The following is a 22,326-nucleotide window of genomic DNA, read 5'->3' on the forward strand; positions in this document are numbered from 1 at the left end:
ATCCCATAATACCCTCTATTACTCTTGCCTCTGTGCTGACATGCATCACACTAGTGTAATTAGTATGCATTTAATTAAAATGCTGCTATTGCTTATGTACCAACAGTAGGAATTACTGAAAAAATGAGAAAAGGAAGGCCATTTTGAAAATTACTTTGGTAGAATATATATTCAAATAGATGCAAAAATTCCCTCTGTAATATAGAAGGTTGAAATCATGGGAATGGGCCTTTAGCAATTTACTGTATCTTACACAGATCATTACGCAAGGACCATTACATAATAAAGTGGAGTTTGGAAAATCTAATCAGAGACAAAAATTGGAAATGACTGGACTCTCTGAGTCATAAAATCATACTGCATTTCTAGGTAAGTGGATTCTACACATCCACCATTCTTGGCTGAAGTACTGACCTATAATTGAGAAAGGTTATAGAATTATGAGGACAAACAAGCATATGGGAAAAAGTTATTTTTTTCCTTTTTAAATTTTGAAAAAAATCAATTCAGACCAGGTCAAAAGGTTGTTTCCAACCACGTCACCTATAAAAAGAAAATCTTAAATATAAAGTTTAATTTTTTTCCTTGGGTAAGCTTCAGAAAGCAATAAAAAGCAAAACCCATTATTATATAAAAGCTTTTGAAAAGTAAAGAGGAAAAAAATCCCCAAACCCTGAGGCAGCGCCCTGAGTGCGGCCCTGAAGGCCAGAAGGGATGTCCCCCAGTGCTGCTTCTCCAGGAAACCGGACCAGCTCTGCAGCTCGGGCCTAAATGAGACCATACCCGGAGGCCTCTGGCTTTCAAACTGCCTCAAGAAGAACAGATTTTGTTTTTCACTTTTCAAAAAGCCAGTATCATGTCAGGGAAAAACAAAACAGAACAGAACCTGAGACTCCAGCCTTGCGTTCGGGTCATTAGCTGGCGCCCCGTGCCCTCCCGCTCACGCCGCGCTCGGGTTTTCCCCACTCGGCTCTGTAACGTCGCCTCTGCTCCTGCTCCGCGCCCGTCTCCTCTGTCAGCACGCCTCGCCGAGCAAGCGCTGCAGGGCGGGCAGTGCCCCGCGTCATCGCCGGAGCCTGGGCCGCGCCCAGCATCACCATGTGCTCCCTTCAGCAATTATTTTGAACTTGTATGAAAATAACATAAAACATAATCCTGCAATACCTGGGAAAAAAAAATGCTGGAAAGCAACAAGGAGCTGACACCTTCAGTGTGCCTGTGGTGTGTTTCTGGTGATAGGCTAACAATTACAATTTGATTTTAAGCTACTGCCTTAAATACTTTTAATAAATACAATAAATATGGTACATTTTATAAATTTTTAATATCAAGACACAAAATACTGCAGAAAAGACTGATGGTTCCAAACAGCAGTGAGTGAGTCTACATTCTTTTGCTAACAGCCACCAATGGGAACACCTCTCTGTGACAGAGTGCCACATCATTAAGATGCTTTGATCTCGTTGTGTAGAGCTTTTGCGGTTTGGAGACCCCCTTTGAAAATCAGACTCATGGGGCTGGCCCCGTGGCCGAGTGGTTAAGTTCACGCGCTGTGCTGCAGGCGGCCCAGTGTTTCGTTAGTTCGAATCCTGGGCGCGGACATGGCACTGCTCGTCAGACCACGCTGAGGCAGCGTCCCACATGCCACAACTAGAGGAACCCACAACGAAGAATACACAACTATGTACCGGGAGGCTTTGGAGAGAAAAAGGAAAAAAATAATAAAAAAAAAAAAGAAAATCAGACTCATACAGTACGGCCGGGGGGTACAAGTGTGCACTTGGGAGGAGCAGGGGCCTTAAATGTCAGGTCCTCCCTTAACCAGCTAAGTAACCTTGGGAAAATTACCTAAACTTTCTAGGCCTCAGTTCTCTTACTTAGAAATGGGAGCAACAATAGTGTCTAACTTAGAGAATTATTTTGAAGATTAGATGAGCTAATAATCTAAAATACTTAGCTCATGAGCTCAAAGGGTGCAAACTATGATTGTTCGCATTAAGTAACTAAACCAAGTGCTTTACATACATCCTTTCTAATTCTTTCAAATCCTGCAGTTATTTTGAACCTCATTATAGACAGTTTCTCAGAAGCTTAACCCACTTGCCTGAGATTACATAGTCAGTGAGTTGCAGATTAGGGATTTGAACCCAGGTCTTTCTGTCTCTAAAGCAGTGGCTCTTAACTGGGCATGATTTTTTGTACCCCATCTCTGACTGGGCGATATCTGGGGACATTTTTGGTAGTCACAATGGGAGGGTGGTACTGGCATCTAGTGGGTAGAGGCCAAGGATGCTGCTACATATCCTACAACGCACAGGACAGCCCCACATAAAGAATCATTCAGCCCAACAGGTCAGTAGGTCACTAGTTCAGAGGTTAAGAAACCCTGCTCTAGAGCTCTCGTGATCTTTCCAATACGTCTGCCGCCACACTAGAATACAGGGATACACATGATAATACTTGGTGGTATTTGGTGTTGCAATAAATACAGCTGCTCTTGAGAACAATGTATGCCACAAAAGGACAATATAGTGTCTCTGGCAGCACGTCTGCCTTCCTTTGGGGTCTTCTTCCGCGCTCCATGTGATTACAGGGAAATTGCCAGGCACAGTGCTCCGCCCGCCTCTGAATGCACAGGCTGGCAGGTACTGCAATCAGCTGTGACAATCACAGTATCTGTTTCCTGGCATGGTTTTGGTCCAGGGTTGGGCAGGACCCTAACAGAGCCAGCCAGAGTCTTCTCTGGGATTGGTATATGAATTTTCAGAGAGAAGGTCTCATTCTGCTGAAGCTGCTAAGCTGGCATGCTGAGCCCTGCAGCCTAAAGAAAATAGCACAGAAGGCCTTTGCAGTAGGAAAAAATGAGGTCAGTGGACCTAGGGAAGCATTAAAGATCCTGCAAGAACCCTGGGATCCAGAATCACTAAACTACCTTCTTAGTCTCATGAACAAAAAAGTTGATTTTTACTTAAGTTAGTTTGGGTTGAGTTTCTGCCATTTATAATCAAAAGAACCCTGAACAATAGAGTATACACGTCTTTTTGGCATACATTTTAAAAAATAACTATTTTGCATTCACACCATGTTGTTTCAGTTAAAAAAAGATAGAAGCCAACACTTGAGGAGTGCACAGTCTATGCGTCCACGTCGGGGCAGGGAGCAGACTTCATCTCCTCCCCTGCACAGCGGGCTCTCTGAGAGTGACGACTGGGTTTTCCAGCTCTCCGTGCCCACCCGCATGCACACCTGGTCCAGCCACTGTGTCAGTAAGAACTGCGGGATGGCTGTTATCTTGTGAGGGCTTTCATGGTGTGTCCCACACACTCTGGCTTCTCTCATTTCCTTTCCCTAATGTACGAGACCATTGACTTTTGGGAAATTCATTATATTACTCACTAAAATAGATTCTGCAAACTCACAACTGTAATAAAAATATGCCACAGTCTGAAGAATGGAGGGGCTATTTAATAAAAACTATCTGAAATTTCCCAAACTCATTTAAAATATAAGACATGTTAACATGCCATATTTAGCAAGGCCCACAGCTTAGTTAAATTCACCAAAATGTAGTAAAAATAGAAAATATTGAAACAGAACATAGTTGAATTTTTATGGCCCAAAACATTCCTTTCCTTATTTAAATGCACTTGGGTTGCAGAAAGTCAAACCTAAGACTATACTCTGACCAAACAGATGAGAAATGCAGGACAAATGGGGACTAACCAGTGCTGGAGAGGGGCAGCTGAGAAAGCTTCGATTAAGCTATTTCTGCTTCCAAACAGAGGTTCTGGTTACAGGATCTGTCACAGATATGCTGACTTCCAATATGTTAAGCTAAACAGAATTCCAACTTTCTTTACTGCAGCAGCAAAAAAATATTCACAAGATACACAAAAGATTTTAGCTCCTACTACTTTCCCCTAGTCTCCTACTGATCGATGACCTCAAAGATCTGTTTTTTTTGTTTTTTCCCCACAGAACTTTTTATTTTCCTCTTATTTCAGATTCTCGCTTGAATATTGTTTGGTAACCACTCAAAGCCCATGGAAATCACCAGCTTGGCTCCCACCTGGCCCTCCAGGGCCATCCAAGCTCTCGGGGGAGGGAGCGTTCAGCCTGTGCTGTGGGCGCTGGCAATCCTGAGCGAATGAGAATGGGCTTAAGGCGGAGTCTACTCCTGGCCGCAGCAGCCCCTTCTGGTTCCAGATATAGCCTTCATGGCCAAATGAGGTTTAATAGACAGAATGGCTCTCTAAGTGGTCATCTTGGACACAGATCATCAATACACAGGGCCAAGATGGCTGGGCAAACTGCTGGACAAGATCCAGGAAGGGAGGGGTTGACAATAGGGCTTGGACCACTCCAGGCAACAGTTAGGAATGATTCACATGGTGGTCTACGCTGGAAACTACACATTTGGGCTTTTTCCCTTCGAGGCCGCGCTCCTGAAAAATCTGTCCTGTGCTCTGGTATCTCTGCTTGTCCCCTCTCTGCTCTGTGGAAGTCCCATCTATTCCCGCACCTCCATGGATTCAGTAATGTCCTAAACTTCAGAAAACAACATCTGCATCATTCCTTTGCTGAGACAAGGATGATAACCGTTCCTCCAGAGATTATAAAACCATAGCATGTTACTGTTAAAAGGGATATTAAAAATCACCTAAGCCATCCTTTTATTGTATTTATTGGTCACGAAACTGAGGTCTTAGTTAAGAGACTTTCATGGTTGAATTATAGTCTACATAACAGCAGCCAGAGCCACTAACTTGGTGGCATGATGTGACCCAGGCAGTAAAGTGCTATTCCAGGGGCAGCAAAAATGATGGAACTTCTCCGTGTTTATTTGTGTCATCCTATCATAAGACAGACTACACATGAATATCTAATAGGAATGACAAATTAGGACTTTTATGACCATAAACGTATGACTTTCATGAATGTGTTTGGCAGTGCATATGACATTTAAAATCAAACCTCTAGCACTTCTCATCTTCTTCTCTTGCTTTTTTCCCCTGAAGAAGCAGTGATTATCATGTTACAACCCATATCTTTTACTTATTTACTTTGTTTACTCTGCCTCCCTCTCGCTAGAATGTAGGCTCCATGAGGACAAGACACCACCGGCCCCAGGTGGGGGCTACTCGGGCTGTCAGCCAAACCAGCAGCCCCTCCCCCTTCCCTCCTGGCTCCCGTCAGCCTTACTTCCACCATCACTCACTACCGATTCTAGCGAGATCACGTCGCTTCCCCATGCCTCAGTTTCATGCCCAACTTGGACTGGGGGTGGACTAGACAACCTTTACGGTCCCTTCCAGGTGTAACATTTGTTTTCTGTTGCAGCTCTAGTTCCTGGCACAGAGAAGGGATCCAGTGAATATTTTTTTTTTTTTTAAAGATTTTATTTTTTCCTTTTTCTCCCCAAAGCCCCCCCGGTACATAGTTGTGTATTCTTCGTTGTGGGTTCTTCTAGTTGTGGCATGTGGGACGCTGCCTCAGCGTGGTCTGATGAGCAGTGCCATGTCCGCACCCAGGATTCGAACTAACGAAACACTGGGCCGCCTGCAGTGGAGCGCGCGAACTCAACCACTCGGCCACGGGGCCAGCCCCTCCAGTGAATATTTTTAAGTGAATAAACGACTATATTAGTACAGTAGTACTTGTACAGACGTGCAAGGAAATGCACTCGTCAGCTGTGAATGCTCAAGAACCTTCTGCTGGTAAGGCTATATTATTAGTAAAGTTTGGAGCCTTCTGAGTTGGGCAATTTTTAATTATAAATCTGAAAGGGAATTGGTTAAGACAAGGACTAAATGGTGCACCCATCGAGGAGGGTGCTTGACGGGAGGGCTCTTCCGTACCGTGAAGACTTGAAACCATCAGGAAGACAACTTTGTCTTCTGCAGATTTGCTTGAATGGCCCATTTTAGCCGTGTCGAAGAAGACAAGTAGGTAAGCGCTGTCCTAGGGTTGGACTAGAGCAGGAACTATGGTACGTGAATCCAAGGCTACTGTCATCTCAGATAACTGGTTAAAAAAATCAAGATGAGGGGCCAGCCTGGTGGTGTAGTGGTTAAGTTCATGTGCTCCACTTCAGTGGCCTGGGTTTCACAGGTTCAGATCCCGGGCATGGGCATAGCACCACTTGTCAAGCCAGGCTGTGACGGCATCCCACATAAAATAGAAGAAGATTGGCACAGATGTTAGCTCAGGGCCAATCTTCCACACACACACAAAAAAACAAAAAACAAAAAAAGAGATGAGTTTCTTCTAGGAGAGAGGGGACAAATTTCTGCTTCTGAGATTCAATTTTAAGAAGAGCTGGAGAGGCAGTCACAAGTTGCCCCAAACAAGGCCGGGTGGCAGGGAAGAGGCCCTTCAAATAAAATTGCCTGAAGAATAGTGGAACCCAGGCCTGCAGGCAGACGGCCTGGATCGAAGTCTCGGCGCCGGGAGTGGAGTGGAGGTTGCTGGCTACGCTTGCTCTGCACTGAAGGGCAGCTTCTTTGCGGGACCCAGCCCCGCTGGCTGTGCACTTGGCTGAGGTGCTTTGAGAGCGATGGCTGAGCATGTGCATGACTCAAACCTGCTGCACGTGGGTGTCTGGACCCCACATTCTCCACGGAGACAGCAGCACCCTCAGGACTGAGCAGCACCCAGCTTCGAAAGCCATGTCTTGTGGTAGGGAGGAACAAGAGCCATGGTGAGCTAACCCAAAGCCAGACTCTGTGCCTGGCAGTAGAAAAGGAGGACCTGCCTCTGTGACTGAACAAGTCCTTGCGATACGTGGACAACTTGAGGTCGGGATGGGGTAGAGAGGTGGGAGGCGTGGAGGTGCCGCTCAAGCAACTGACTGGAACAAAGGGAAAAGATGTGGCAATAGTTGCGTTCTGAGTGTGTTTGGGGATTTTCTATAGTGACGTGGTCTCTGTTTTCACCTGTGAACATTCAGAATTGCGTTGGAGGCAATTTCCCTTTGCCATTGTCTCAGAAACCGTGAGAGCCCTTGAGGGAGGCAAGTGAGTGGACAGAGTCTGAACTCTGCAGTGAAGAAGGGGGAAATTAAATATATTTTCCGTTCTGATGGTACACTTTGCATTGTCAGTGTGCTTGCATTTTCTGACTTCTGTCTATCACTTTGGACAGGTCATAGAGGTCAGAGGTGTGTTAACCATCCTGTTCCATAACATTAACCACCAGGTAATTTTTACAGAGAAAAGAGCAGATTGCATAGAGGATCACATATCTGAAAAGTAGATGACATATATTGATAGCACATTGCCTGAAAGCATTCGCTCTTTTTCTTCTAAGTGATGTCTAGTCTAAATTAATTTGCTCCCTACCGTGGTGCATTAAATTGCCCCAAGGAAGAAATGAAAGGCAAACAGTACTCTTTCTTTTTTGTTCCTTATAGGTGAAGGCTGCTGCAGAAGCACAGTCATGATGCATTAGAACAACATGTGGGAATCTCAGCTGTAAGATGCAGACCAGGTACTGATGTGGCCAGGCCAGTCCGCGGGCCCTTACAACACCAAACACAGCTCAAGCGAAAGGTTACTCAGCTTCTCAAACTCAGCCACAGACCCTGAGCAACTCTGGCGAAGATAAGGGTTAATCTGAGTGAGGGCAAAAGGCACATTTCCCCCTCAGCACTAATGTGTTTACACTCACAAAATGGCAGTGTAACTGTGGGAGGCACTTACATCTTGGTTAGACATTTCCCAGTAAGGTCTCTCTCCATAGGACATGACCTCCCACATGACAATCCCGTAGCTCCACGCGTCACTTGCCGAGGAGAATTTTCTGTAGGCAATTGCTTCTGGGGCTGTCCACCTTATGGGGATCTTCCCACCCTGCAAAACAAATTGGAGATTTCTCAGCTGGCTCACAAGTGTATTAAAAAACGAAGTGGTATTCCAATTAAATATCTTTTGTTAGAAGGATCTAAGTGCTGCATGATAGCATTGGCATTTTAAATAAAAAAAAAAAGTTAAAATGTCAGAAATATTTTCCTGTAATAGTTATTCAGTGAAAAGAGCTTTAATGGGAAATAAGTCACACTTCAGAAATATTTTATTTCATTCATTAGAGAAATTTATTTTCACTTGAGATCCACACAATTAAACCCACTATCATGCCACTTGAAGAAAGTTCCAGATTATAGGACATTAAAACTAAATATCATTCAACACTCATTAAACATTGTATTGCATGTATAAATAATAATGATAATAAGTTCTAACTTGATTCAAGACAAACGGTTAAATACAGAACTGAGACGTTCTCTCCCAAGTCAGTGTTTATCAGAACTGTATTTCCTTTCCCTCTGCTGTGATTACAGTTATTTTAAATAAAACGATCCTTGAACATTATGCAAGTGCACCTGAGAAGGCTAATGTTTCTTTAGAACACTTTAGGCTAGTTTATATTTTTTGTTCTTCAGCGTTGAAGTTATCGTTTGAACATATTACAGAGATTAAATTGCACGAATTTAATCTATACTGTTCAGGTATTAAAGTCTGCTATTGTGCTATACTTTTTATCAGCATTTATTACATTTTATCTCTTGAGACACTCTATAAATCCCTTTCTGCTGTAACGACAAGAATAAAACAATTCCTCCCTGTGACGTGCAGTTTCCGCTGAGCGGAGGAGGGCGCCGCCGCCGCTAGATGGCGGCAGAGAGCGGGAGCTGCGCCCTGAGCGCCCGCCCCGGCCGCCCGGTCCTCGCCGAGGGTGCTCGGCAGTCGGACCCGCGTGAAGGCCCTCTCGTGGGCACACACCTCTCACCGTCTGGTCTCCCGCCGGGCTCAGTGCGCTGAATCCAGCGCCCTGATTTTACAGGTGAGCAGACTGAGTCCAGGGGCCAGAGGTTTCGAGGTCCCGCCCGCATTCTGAAGCCCTTCGTATCTGCGACTGTTAGGGTATCATGTGGCCCTGATGCTCAGAAGTCAATACTGCAGCGGGGGGAGAGCTTGGCTAACGAACTTCAGTGTTTCAACCCTGAGCATCCACAACCAAACATAAGAGCTGCCTGATGCAGGAGGCCTGGAGTCGGGGGCTTTCAGCTTTGGGGCAGAAGTTAAAGGAAGCACCAATTAAGACCAGGAAGTTCAATTTACCCAGCTGGCGAGAGCAGTGTAAGAGGGTGGCCAGCTGGGGAAGGGAGATGCACGGGGAGGATTTATCCTTGAACCCAAAGTGGAGTTGCCAGGTAAAATATACGACCCACAGTTAAACTTGAATTTCAGAGAAATAAGAAATACTATTTTTAGTATGTTTCATGAAGGAATGTATTTTTTTGTATATGTCCCAAATATTGCATGAGACATATTTATACTGAAAACATATTCATTGTTTATCTGCAATTCAAATTTAACTGGGCATCCTATATTTTATTTACTAAATCTGGCAACCCTAACCCAGAGCATTAAAAGAATTCAGGAATGGGAACACTGTAAATGATCCAACAGAACAAAAAGCAGTGTTATGAAAAAACTAGTGTGGTCTGTCCTTGGGGAGGGGACAAGGACGCTCCGACTGTGCACCAGCACCACACCAGCCTGTGTTTCATCGAGTGTTTGTGCTGGAACGGCTCCGTCTTGGGCTCTGCACTTTGAAGCCACTTAAGTCACGCTCAGGCTTGTTTAAAACATGGAAGCCAAACTTCCAGAGAATAAAGACTAAATCTATAGGTCTGACCTCAGAACAGAAGCAAGAACCACAGTCTCATCTGGTATTTCTGATTCTGGATCTTTCTTTGCCTCTTCTGGCAAACAGTATGTGAAAGTATGAATTGCTAGTCTTTTGAGCTGTTCCTTTGCTAAATCTTTGAATTCTATTAAGACAGGCTAAAAAGCGGAGTTAAGGGTTATTTTATGTGCATGCACTGATAAATGATATCTCATAAATGGTTCACATATAAATTTATATTTCATATAACTTGATATCACGTTAAATGATACTTTTGTCACTTTCCTTCCTAAGATTTTATTTTTTTCCTCAAGAGGTCGATATTACAGAATGTTTGATTAATAGCATCGCTACCTGTTATGGACTGAATTCATATGTTGAACCCCAACTCCCAATGTGACTGTGTTTGGAGACAGGGCCTTTAAAGAGTTAATTAAGGTTAAATGAGGTCATAAGGGTGGGGCCTAATCCAATAGGACTGGTGTCCTTATGAGAAGATGAAGAGACACCAGAAGTTTGTATGCACAGAGGAAAGGCCACCTGCAAGCTGGGAAGAGAGCCTCAGGAGAAGCCAAACCTGCCGACACCTTGATTTCGGATGTTCAGCTTCCAGAACTGTGAAAAATACATTTTTGTTGTTTGAGCCATCTGGTCTGTGGTATTTTGCTATGGAAGCCTTAACAGACTAACAGACTACCCCTATAAAAAGTCAAAATATATTTTCCAAAGATGAGCAACATTGCAAAATGGACAGTACATCTTTATTTTAAATTCTGTTCCAAGTGTCATCTTGTAATGGAAAGTGTGAGGTAGAATAAATCTTAAAATAAAGTATGAAAAATTGGCACAGAAGTTTTAATATAGGAGATACAATTCTAATTAACAAAAGTACATGGTGACATGAACCTGAGAGTATGTACAAATGGGAATAATTCTGAGCGTATATGGGATGCAGATAAGGAAGCATTCAAATCGTTTATTCTAATAGGAGGATATATACTGGATACAGTTTATATATCAGTGCAAGATGAGACAGAAAGGAAGAACTCTTAGATCACCACAAGCAGGTCTCTGACTCTTCCCTACTCAAGAGGAAACACAGAAGCCTGGTCCTTTTTTTCCTTTTTTTAATTGAATGGACCAACAAACTTTTTTGGCTTAATCTCATCTACTCATTTTTGCCCATGATCTTGAGTCACAGACGGAGGAAACGCACTAAGGTATTTTTTCTGAGAGCATGAACCACCAGATGTTTGTTTCAGGTTTCAGGATTGAACAAATAGTACTTTAGATTTGAAATCACAATCATTGGAACATTACATGTTGCTTTACCATATGTTTATGAGAAAACAAAAGTAGCCAAACATGCTAATCAAAATGAGTGAATGTACCTCAAACGGCTTCTCGTTTACTAATCCTTGCCTTGTGCAGCAAGCTTAATCACTTAAGAGGACAAGAAGGAACAGGAAGGAAGCAATGGATCGCTACTGGAAAGACTGTCAGCAAATCTTTTTCCTGTTTTGCAAGTCATCCTCAGAGCTGGTTGTGTAGGAAGTAGGAAGTGGAGTTGTAGGAGAAAAAGTGCGGAAGAGGAGCCAGGAGCCCTGTATTTCTGTAAACCCTACGCCTCCCGAGTGGGGCTGTAGTACAGGTGTGTTTAACACACATCTGAGTTTTAGACTCGAATCCTCTCATTTTCAGCAGAGGGAACCATCCACTGAAATACTGTAAAGTTAGAGAGGCTTAATTCTGAAATCAAACAGAAAAATTCCATTGAGAAACAAGAACCCTTAAAAAAAAGTGTCCATTTCTCATTCACTGGATTTGATGGTTATCTTAAATGCATGTGGTTTGAATAGACAACAATCTATGTGCAGAATTTCCTTTTCATATTTCCTCAATCTATCTTTGTAGTGCCCAAACCTCAATGAATGTAAGAATTACAGTACAGAAAATGTAGATGCTTTGCTTACAGATTAACTTAAGGAATTTCTAATGGCAATTTTGACTAAACAGTATTTTTCTTTATGAGCTGAAAATTCTAAGTGAGATGCAACTCTACTCCAATCCATTGTGTGACCTTGGGCAAGTCTTAACTCTGAGTCTTACACTTCAGATCAGCAAAATGAGGGGATTTGAATTAATGATCATAAAATGGTAAGCTATAATGAGTTTCAATATTTGCCCACAGTTTCTCAGCTTCCACTACATTGTAAGGAGACAGACCATGTGAGCTGGTACCTAGAGTGTGTGACAGATGGTCTGATGATAGATAGTAAAGGAGACAAGCACACTCTGGTTTTACATCCCAGGCCAATAATTAATGGTCATGGTGATGAGCCTGAGTGGTAAGGAAGAGTTAAAATAACCCGAACACTCTTTGTTTAAGAAGGCAACAGCATGGATAACATATCTTAGAAAGATATGCAACCAGGACATTGACTTTTTTTTCCCTTTGGTTTTTTAATTCTTAATGCATAACCACTGTTTATTTGGAAAACTCATATGGTGACTTACTGATGCCAGACGAAAGAAGAATTAATGTGTTTACTGGAAGATCACTTTACATTATAATTTCTTATCAGTGGGACTGTCTGTGGCAGAGGTGGTCTGGTTTGGGGAGCATTGGTGGAGGAATCAGCATTCTGGGATCTTCTGCCTTAATTCACTATGGTGTCCTGGGAAGTCAAAACAAATCACAGAAAGATCTCTCACACTAATTATACAGACAACTACACTAGGGGGATTTTCTTCTTTCTCTTGAGAATTACTGATCTTGAGAAAAAAGTCTATCTCTGAGCATCTCTTTCTAGTTTGTAGAAATGTAGTATTATGTATTTAGTATTACCAAATTTAGTATTATGGTGCACAATTGTATTATAATGTAAGCCTTTTAAAACCACATCCCCCTATCCTGCTCTTAGAGGGGTGTGGACCACCCTTCTTCACTGAGCCTTATTGCTCTAGGGCAACTGTGTGAATTTTCATCCATTTCTTAAATAAAGGGATAATATCTGTCCTTCCTTGAAGACAGACTGAGAACTATGATAGAATGAATTCATTCGTGGATGCAAAGGAGAAAGCTTCTCATATTTTGCTTCTAGATAACATAATCATTACATGGATTAAATGAGATAGTACATACGAAGCTCCTCTTCGCTGCCAGCACATGGCAGACACTCAGTGAATGCTATCTGTTCTCTTAACTTATGTATTTAAAATTTGTCCTTTCTTTGGACCTGCCTGGCTTCCAGCCCAGACCAGCATCCCAGTTCCCTCATCTCTAGAGTCACTGAGCCCACCCTGTAGTGGCCAGGCTCAGGGTTAGCTCCTCCCACAAAGGCTTTCAGGAGCCAGAGGCACCAAGTCAGTTCTGCTGATGGACAAGGTCTGACTCAGTTCTGGTAACTTAGACCTGGTCTGGTCCAGTGTGAGGAGATCTGTGCATCTTGGTCCAGGGAGTTGGTCCCAAGCCTGCATTCCTGCCATCGCCCCTCCAGTGCCCTTCCAAGAATGAAGACATATCTCATTCAACTTATTCTTTCACAAGTAGGATTCTGTCCTCAAAGAGCATTATCTGTGGTTGAATGTTGGCAGCCAGATTTCTGCCTACAGTTAGACTTGCCAGATAATGACTGTCTCTGGATTTCTTGCCTTTTCCTGAGTGTTTCCCTTTTCTTTGTGGGGTTGTGACACACTGGATAAGTTACAAACCTTCATCCCTCAAAAATGCACATGTAGACTCACACACACACACACACACACCATTTTGCATCAGTATCATGGGATTCACAGTTGTCAGATTGAGACACTCTTACTGTAAGCAAAAGACCCTATTTTTGGCATAGTATTTTAACAATACAAGTCATTGGTTCTTAATAATCATTTTTTATAGGATAATAAGCACTGTAGAAATCTATGGTAAATAGCATTGTTTTAGGCCACAAACGTATGAAATAAACCATTTTTGTACTTTTACGTAAGACAGACTTCCTTACAGTTGCTCCCCAGGCTTTCACTGCCTGTGCCGGGACCTTTGGGTGGGTGTTCACTGAGGTCTCAGGGTCTTGGATTTCATGCATCCAGAGCCCACCAACTGTTTGCCTTGGGCTGAAACAGGCCTGCAGTTAGGTCTTTCACGGCTAAGTTTGTTTCTTTAGTGACTCTAAATGCCTTTAGATGGGCGGGGCCCCCCCAGAGCACCACCACTCCACTCTGCTCTCTCAGTCCTTCATCAGACACACGTGACCTGTTTCCGTTTTCCTCCCGGCTCCAGAAGGTATTGCTGTTCCCCCCTCACTGGAGCTTTAACCCAACTTCACTGCCTGATTACGAAACACTCATCTACTTTTGAAATTATTTAGGCCATTTTTTCCATAAAGAATAGGGACAGATAAGGAACGACTTCAAATAAACATGAACGGCTAACTTGCCAGCATTGTTCTCCATTCTCTGAAAAAAATTCTTACATGTGGAAAGACTGCCTCATTCTCCTCTCCTCACCCTATCTACCTGGAATGACACTACATTTTTATTCATTGTCTAAATGTACAAACGGCTCAGTGAATGATAATTTTTTGTTCCTGTAATAAAACTGTGCATATTGTGCTACCCAAAGCCTCAAGAATTAGAGTCTTTTTCACCTGCTTCCTCCTGAATTGCTCCTGCAAATAATTCATTTCCACCTGGTTCTCAGTACTCTCTTCTGATGAGAACAAAGGTGATGCATCATTAAGGGAATAACACGATTCTGGGGGACATCTGTTAAACTGGATTTTCTATGCCATCCTATAGGGTAGATAAAGCAGGACCCAATGTTACTGTAATGTGCGAGAATTAAACATACACGTTATTATGAGGATTGCCATTGTATCTGTGTGTAGTAACTTAAACACCACTGACAGGGTAGGCAGTTTTTCCAAAACCACCTGTCATTCATTATGGTTTTACAAATGGATTGTCTGGTGAGGACCCAATGGCAAGGCTGATCCCCACAGAGACAAACGCTCTTCCCCAATGGTAGCGCTCTTCCCTGTATCATCTCTCCCCAGTTACTCTCTCTCTCTCCTTTTTGTCTTTTTAATTCACTCTACAGAAGACTAGCTACCCTCTACTCCCTCCCCAGAGTATTTCAATGAAGTTTTCTCAGCTTCCTATCTATTTTTTTTAATGGCAAAGATCTATGAAAATTAGCACAGAAGTCATAGTTTTAAAAAATGCACATAAATCATAAAAGGGGAGTAAAGGACTAATGCTTTTGACCCATTAGTATTGGGACACTTGATACATTAAATGCTGATATATTATATAAAATGACGACATTATTCTTCATGTATACAAGGCTAGAGCGTTTAGGAAGCATTTTTATTTGAATGGCCTCACGTGGATGTACACCACCAAAGAGTGACTACTTCGCCTTCTTATCATGTTGCCCTGTGAGAATAACACTGACAATAAGCAGAGATTAACATGTACACCATCTACCTCCATCCATGGTTGGATGCTATTTACTTGGGAAAAGTTCAGATCCCGTCATTAGGAAGAGAGCTGGTACAATGAGGCTCATCCATATTTATATGAGGATTATCTGCAAGCTTTCTTGGAAAACAAATATTCAAAAAGGATGGAGAGAGTGTGTAGGACTCCGGGACATACACAGGTGATTCTCATAGACCCTGGGTGCTTACTCTGGAGGGATCGTGTGCAACACGGTGAGAGGAGCCCAGAGCCTGGCTCCTCATCCCTCTTTTCCCAGTACTCTGCTTTGTGGTCTTGGGCAAGTTACAGATGCTCTGTAAGTCGAGGGGGTTGGGCTGTGTGATCTTGTGGTTCATGTGAAGTTTTAATCTATGATTTGTAAATACACATAATACCCAGCAGTGAAAACAGAAGAAAAAACAGCCTCCTTTTCTGTGTGAGAACAGCTTCCTGGCACTGATGTGCCCTCGGGCACTGTGCACACTGAATGAGACTCTCCTGACAGCTCCACGGGGCTCCCACCGAGCACACCTGAGAAGGAGATCTTCTCTGGCGGCCGTCGCAGGCAGTGCTGTGAGACATCAGTTCAGAGTGGAGCTGTGGCCTCAAATTACCCACTGTCAGAAAGGCTGGCTCCGAGGGTAAGCGAGGAGAGACAAGACGGCACAGTTCCATCTCCAGGGACAGTCTACTTGGGTCCAGCTCTTTAGACTCATGAGCACTCAAGAGGGGAGGGTGCACGATCTTCTCAAAGACTGAGGAAGCCTCTCTCTATGGGGAGGACAGGACCCAGGGGCTCACATCCAAAGGTAGGCGAGAACTTGAGAAAAGTCTGGAAGGACCTGGAGCTGCAAATACCAAAAAAGGTTTAATACAAATAAATCTATTTTCAAGGTAGACTATGGCTGAGAGAATTATTAAAATGCTAGCATTCTGAGTAAGTTTTTAGTTGGGATAAACTGATTAAAATATGGAGGACAGTGTTCTGACATCCTCAGGGTCTTAGTTGAGAAAATTTACACAGTCAAACCTTTGTTCATCCATTATTGCAGCACGGCACGCTGTCCTGTCAGCTCTCCCTTCAGCTCCTATTCTGCTCATGATGTGACGTGCTCATCTGGCGCCTGCCTGTGACACCCGTTGTCCGCCTTGCTCATCTGGCACTCAGCGCCATGCACCTTCCGTGGATTAGTATTTGATTTTTTAAAATGTGGATGTACTGTCTTCCCAGAAAGGTTATAAAGATCTTGGAGGGTCTTTCATTCTTCTTTGTAATCTACCTTACAGTCTTCAGTATGGTGCTGTGATTATAATAGGAATTTAATGATTATTTGCTGAGGGGATGACTCGACGGCATGAATTAGGCAAGCGACATAAGAGGAGAGGCACAGCCTCAGAACCACACCACAGAAGTGGAGTTCACACTTCGCCATTTAGTTCCTTCTTAGTGATCACTGTGAGCTTGGTTCGTGATAAGCACAGGAGGAGAGGGAAATTTCTCCACGTGAATTTCCAGTTTATAAAGGGCATCCCCCAGAGAGGCACCAAAGGTCACTGGCGGCATTCATTCATTCATTCTCTTAATCTTTTTCTGATCAGACCTTTTTTTTTTTTTTTTTTAACACATCTCACGCCAGATGGTTGTCACAGAGACGTGCTCCTTGTCCTCAGGGAGATCACGTAGCAGGGAGGTTGATGCAAACCAACATTGGTGGTGCAGAGGGTAAAGGCTCCACAGAGGTCCGTACAAGGGTCATTTGCTGGCAGAAAGGGGCTCAGCTGCTGGGGATGGCTGTGGGTAGGCATAAAGGTGGCACAATAGAGGTAATGTTTCAGGTAGAGTTTAAAAGAAAAGGAGTTTGACTAGTAAGACAAAGAGGCCAGGCACCCCTTTCCAGAGAACAGCGAGCTCAAGGGCATAGAGGGGCGGAACAGCATAATGTGTCCAGGGAATTGCAAGCTGCCTAAAATTGCTGCGATTAGAGTCCGAAGAGGCAATCAGTGGCTGTGAAGTTGGAGACGCCAGCACTAGCCACGTCACCAAAGGCCCAGTTAGACATTTAGAGTGGTAGGCAATAGGGTTTCAGAGTGTCATCGAAACTTGAAACGTATTCCTAGAACATAGAATTTTATAATTGGGGATACATCTGTCACTATTTCTGTATGCAAAATTATACACAATTTGTTCTTATTTCTCTTGTTTGTTTGTTTGTTTTCACCCTAATTTTGCTGTGGCTTAAAGATCTGTATCATGTGGTAAAAAGTGGTGTGGATTAGTTCTTTTTATTTTTTAAGTATATGATGATGACAGGGATCCTAAACCTCTCTTTTGACCTTTTGCACTAAGTGTCCATTCAACAAAGTAAAATTACTTTTAATTTTGGCAGAACTCCTGCAGTAAGGGTGTGCAATCACACATCAGACCCAGCAGGCTGAAAGGTCTAATTTTACCTGTGTAACATATTCATTGTTTTATGGCAGATTTTCCCAGTGAATAAATTTTGGAAAAGCAATACTTCCAAAATAAGCTTCCAGCTTGTTTTGCTCAGGCTTAAGGATAGCATTGGGTGCTGAAGCCTTGCTCACTGCGGACAGCAGGTGGCTCTTGAGGACGTTGCTGGACTGCTGAGTGGCGTAACGTGACTGAACTTGGAGGTACCTGGCTGCAGGTAGAATGAAGCAAGGGATGATCTCTGTCACCTTCAAATGATATCACAAGCCAATGGTAAGGTTTTAAATAAAAGAAGGCCTATCCAGTGGTGTGGTGGAGTCTTTCAAGCGATCAGGCTGGATTTCTGTGAGCCCTGTCCATCTTTACCTTGAATGTCTCCGGCCCTTTCATATTTCACTCTGTGTGCTCTTCTCCACCTGTTCTCTCTCTGTTTTCTCCTGTCCTGTTTTCTTTCACTCTGTTCTTGCCAACAAATATTCCTCGTGTGCAGAATACAAGTTCCCTGGAGGAGGAGCTTTGTTTGCTTGGTTCTTTGCTGTTTTCTCAGTGCTTAGAAGTGAGTCTGAGCATAATAGGTACTCAGTTAATATTAGTTAAAGGAATGCTGGAGATGTAGCATAAGATCCTGATGCTGCTTATCATCTATGGGGCCTAATGACACACAATAGACAGCGCTATGAAATGTGATAGGTGCCACAACAGGGAGATGCAGGAAGACTTCCGAGAGAAAGTGATGTCTAGGCTCAGACTCTGTGGAAGACTGGGGTTAGATGAACAAAAGAGGTGTGGGAGAGGAGGGGACCAGGGATGGCGGGGAAGAATGGTCCAGGCGGGCACAAGAGTGAGAGCACCATAGATTCCGAGGTACTAAGAGAACCTGAGTGCAGCTGGAGAGCAGAGTATGGGATCGGGGGAGACAGAGGCAACAGAAGGAACAGAGTAGAGGCCTTGAAGGGCTTAAAAGATCACAAAGGGCTTCCTGAGGCATTTAAAAGATTTGGACCTTTTCTTGTGGCAACGGAAAGCCACTGAAAGGCTTCAAGCAACTTAAGGGTTTTGTTTTGTTATTTTTTAGCTTCCTTTGGCTGCACTGTGGACTGCTTGTGGAGAACAGGTGACAAATAGAGGGAAGAAGCAGCAGGCATTCTTGCCATGTCTAGGAAGTCAGTGACGTTATTCAATAATTCTGTAACAGTCACAAATGACACCAAATTTTTATACATTGGAGACATCTATTTCAATTCCTCTTATTAGATATTTACCGTATTCCAGAGAAGGCTGGGATGACATTTACTCTGCTTAACACATCTAAATGGAGAGTCCACATCAATCCTGTAAACAAAGCTGAGGGAGGAATATTCAAACACTAATCTTGGAAAATTCTCTTCTCAAGAACCATCATACACTAGAGAAGCATCACTTACATACACTTTAAATGTATGTGTTAGAGCAAATCCTCTAAGGATGTGCTAATTAGACTAGAAAGATTTCTTATAATACTCAAAATTAATAATGCCATGTTTGAAAAACAATCTACTTTTAACTTTTCCCGTTTAATTCATAATAATTTTTGTGCAATTTAGTTCATAGTAAATTCACAGTTTAAGCATTTTACCTGAAGGGGAAGAAGGACCAGTGTCCAACTTTTTGTCTTTTTTTGCTTTTTCACATATATAGTGGACTGGATAAAAGAAAGAAATAACTCAGCAAGGTTGTTTTTCAGTGTTTCATTTATGAAATTCTATAGGATCAATTTTTAGTTATTTTTCCCCCTCTGACAACAAATTTGCTCAAGGAAAAGAACTTCACATGGGCTCAATGTTATGCTCCTGAGAAACAAGCCCAAGGTCAAGTTTCTGAAGCAATTCAAGGCATCAAAAACAGCAGTTATGGTTACCCTAAGCTTCATCCATTATTTAAGTACAAAAGAAGATTATTTGACTATTTTCGACATGGTGGTTTTTATCTATACACCTCAATCTGATTTTTGTATTTTGTTTTGTTTTTTAAAATCATTGGTGATTTTAATGCAGGTGTTGGCTGGAAAGCTGGATGTGATGGGCCGGTTGCTATGTGTTCAGTTCTGCTTATCATACCATTGCCCTAAGTAAACATCTTTCACAGCATTAAACTTATTCTCATATCTTTATGGCAAACGAAACTGAACTTAAAGCAGAGCCCTGAGAATTTAGGAAGAAAAAAATGTCTGCTGGTAGAAAAATACCTGAGATGTTAAACCCAATATTCTATTTAAAAAATAACATCCTAATTTGCAGGAAAGCTCATTTCATTCGAGAATGGCTATGATCGTATTTTTCATTTGAAACATGAGCTTGGTCATCTCCAATTAGGCTTGGGTAGACAGTTGCTAGCAGTCCACAACCAGAACCATTTGGCCCAGTTTTAGATTATTGACAGGCTCTTCCCAAATGGCTTCTTTCTGGAATCCAGAGGAAGTTTCATGAAGCACTGTAGTGCATTAGCGTGGCTGTCAGCAAGCCTTCCCCAGGGCTGACTGCTTTCTGCCTGACTTCAGCCGCTGCTGTCAATCTTTCAGTTTCATGAGCCCTAAAATGATCCCACCCTCTCTCTTACAAGTATCTCTTAAAAAGGGAAGATTAACTTTTATAATTTAAGGAAAAAGAGACATCTTCCATTTAGTACAGTGAATGCTCACATTGTTGATGATAAAATGGGGATGGGAACCTAAATGTATTAAACTTGGATTTCTTTATTTAGAATTTTTTTATTTGAAGAGAAAGTCCAAGACATTTTAATAGTTCACACTGTTAAATGGTGGAGTTCAAGATCTAACCTGTAAAAAACGTGATTCAATCCCCCATGGGAATTGAAGCCAGAGTGACTTGTATGCTACCTCCTAAAAGTATAACCAGTGGGATGACAATGATACGGGAAACAGTGACGAGCTTGCTGTACACACTGTATGACAGACAAAGGCTAAAAATTCATCATCATTAGGCATTATAAGAACCATATTACATTTAAAATAAATGGAAAAATCTACTTCTAAGTTTCTGTCTTGCTTAGATTTATAAATCAGGGTTCTTGCGGTTTACATTTTTCTGAAACACACTGCAACTCTTCTTGGAAGCATGATGTTTCTAAGAAAATTCAAAACTCTACACTTTATCTCTTTCCTAAATGCTCATCTATTTTGAACAGATGCTTAGTTTCCAAAAGCATTATGGAATTTAAACATTGTATCCATCTTTTTATAAAACTTTCTCATTTTGTCCAATGGGAACTTTCAATAAGTAATAAAAATCCTCATTAGTATTTCCCTTGTACCAGATCACTTCAGCATTAAAGGAGAAAACGTTCTTCCTCTATTCTAATACACCGGTCTTCACAAAGGTTGAAAGATAATAAAATATCTGATAAAAATGCATAGCTTTGACCCTCAAAATCTGTGTAAGTGAAAGGGAAGTGAATATTTCTGAATGCTAAAATCTGTACTACAATCACATTTTCTTGGCAGGCTGATTTAAAGAGCTTTATATGACAGTCAAGTTATACCAGCCTTGACAGTGCAACTGGGTGAAAAAGACTCAAATCTGTTTTTATATTTAATTGGCGTGTGAGGCTCAGATTGTCGGAGCAGGATACTCCCGCAGGTTGTCAAGAAGGGCTGCCTTTGAGGCCACTGAATCAGGAATGCTGATACCCGACACATTTTTCAGCTTGGCACTCAATTTATAAATTTGGGGAAATGGCTAGGTATCTCTATACATTATTTCTATCACCTATGATTTGAGGAATTGACTGCATTACACTTGATGGGTGATGGAAAGGAAGAAGGAAGGGATTACAGGAGAATGGATGTCAAATAACTATAAATTATACTGTGCAAAGTCAAGAAGGTAGGAATCATTACTGGACAAATTCAAATAGTAACAATATTAAATTTTAGTATTTTAAATGAAATTATATATATATATATATTCCATGACCATGAGAAATATGTTAACGTAGATGATCAAAACACGCAACAGATTATAGAATTTTTGTATTTGTTGCTAGTTTGAAATATGTATTAAATATCAGATAGAAAAAAATGCTTTATAAAACTTTTGCTTCAAGAATATAGTAAACTGTCAATGTACTCTAATTCAGGTAAGTTAGTAATGAAATGACTTGTCTGGCCTTAACTCTGACTTCCTGCCCCCACAGCCCTCTGATCTCCCCAAGAAGGAATCTTCAGCCGGTGCCAGCATCCTAAGCAATTTGTTAGGCCCTGGGGCCACGACCACCCGGGATAGGGAGCCCCTAAGCTGTGTGACTGAGCATGGAATCAGCTTGCAGTGTCCTCCTGGCCCATTAACTCCTGTCTGGGCCTTGAGATCAATCCCTGTCTGGTTCTCATGCCTCCATTCCTGTTCTGCCCCATCTTGTGTGTAGATCTCATGAGAATAAAGTGATAGCGGAATCCTGGACCCTAAAATCCATAAACTATGCTTTGCACAGATTGTATGCCTTCCTGCTGCCAGATGCTCTGGGTGCTATGCTTCGCTCACCAACAGAGACACCCTCTTCTTCAGCCTCAGACACACAGGTCTACCTGCTGGCCAGTACCCTGTGGGAGGTGGCCTAACATTCCACTTCTTCCTTCCACTCTTCTCCCTGCTGTGTCAGGGCTGGCCCGCCCTGGCCTACCACTGATGGAATGCTGGCTCTGAAAACCCACA

General features: G+C 42.5%; 1 protein-coding gene across 11 annotated transcripts in view; it reads right to left on the minus strand.

The window, feature by feature from the left end:
- Positions 1-22,326, minus strand: part of EPHA6 (EPH receptor A6) — a 779,380-nt gene that overhangs the window by 23,481 nt on the left and 733,573 nt on the right. For all 11 annotated transcript variants that reach the window (XM_070582909.1, XM_070582911.1, XM_070582908.1 and 8 more), the window contains one exon: positions 7,701-7,850. In XM_070582909.1, the coding sequence (XP_070439010.1) occupies positions 7,701-7,850 (150 nt within the window). The remainder of the gene's footprint in view (positions 1-7,700; positions 7,851-22,326) is intronic.

The sequence above is a fragment of the Equus przewalskii genome, chromosome 18, assembly GCF_037783145.1.
Source record: "Equus przewalskii isolate Varuska chromosome 18, EquPr2, whole genome shotgun sequence".
Taxonomy (NCBI): domain Eukaryota; kingdom Metazoa; phylum Chordata; class Mammalia; order Perissodactyla; family Equidae; genus Equus; species Equus przewalskii.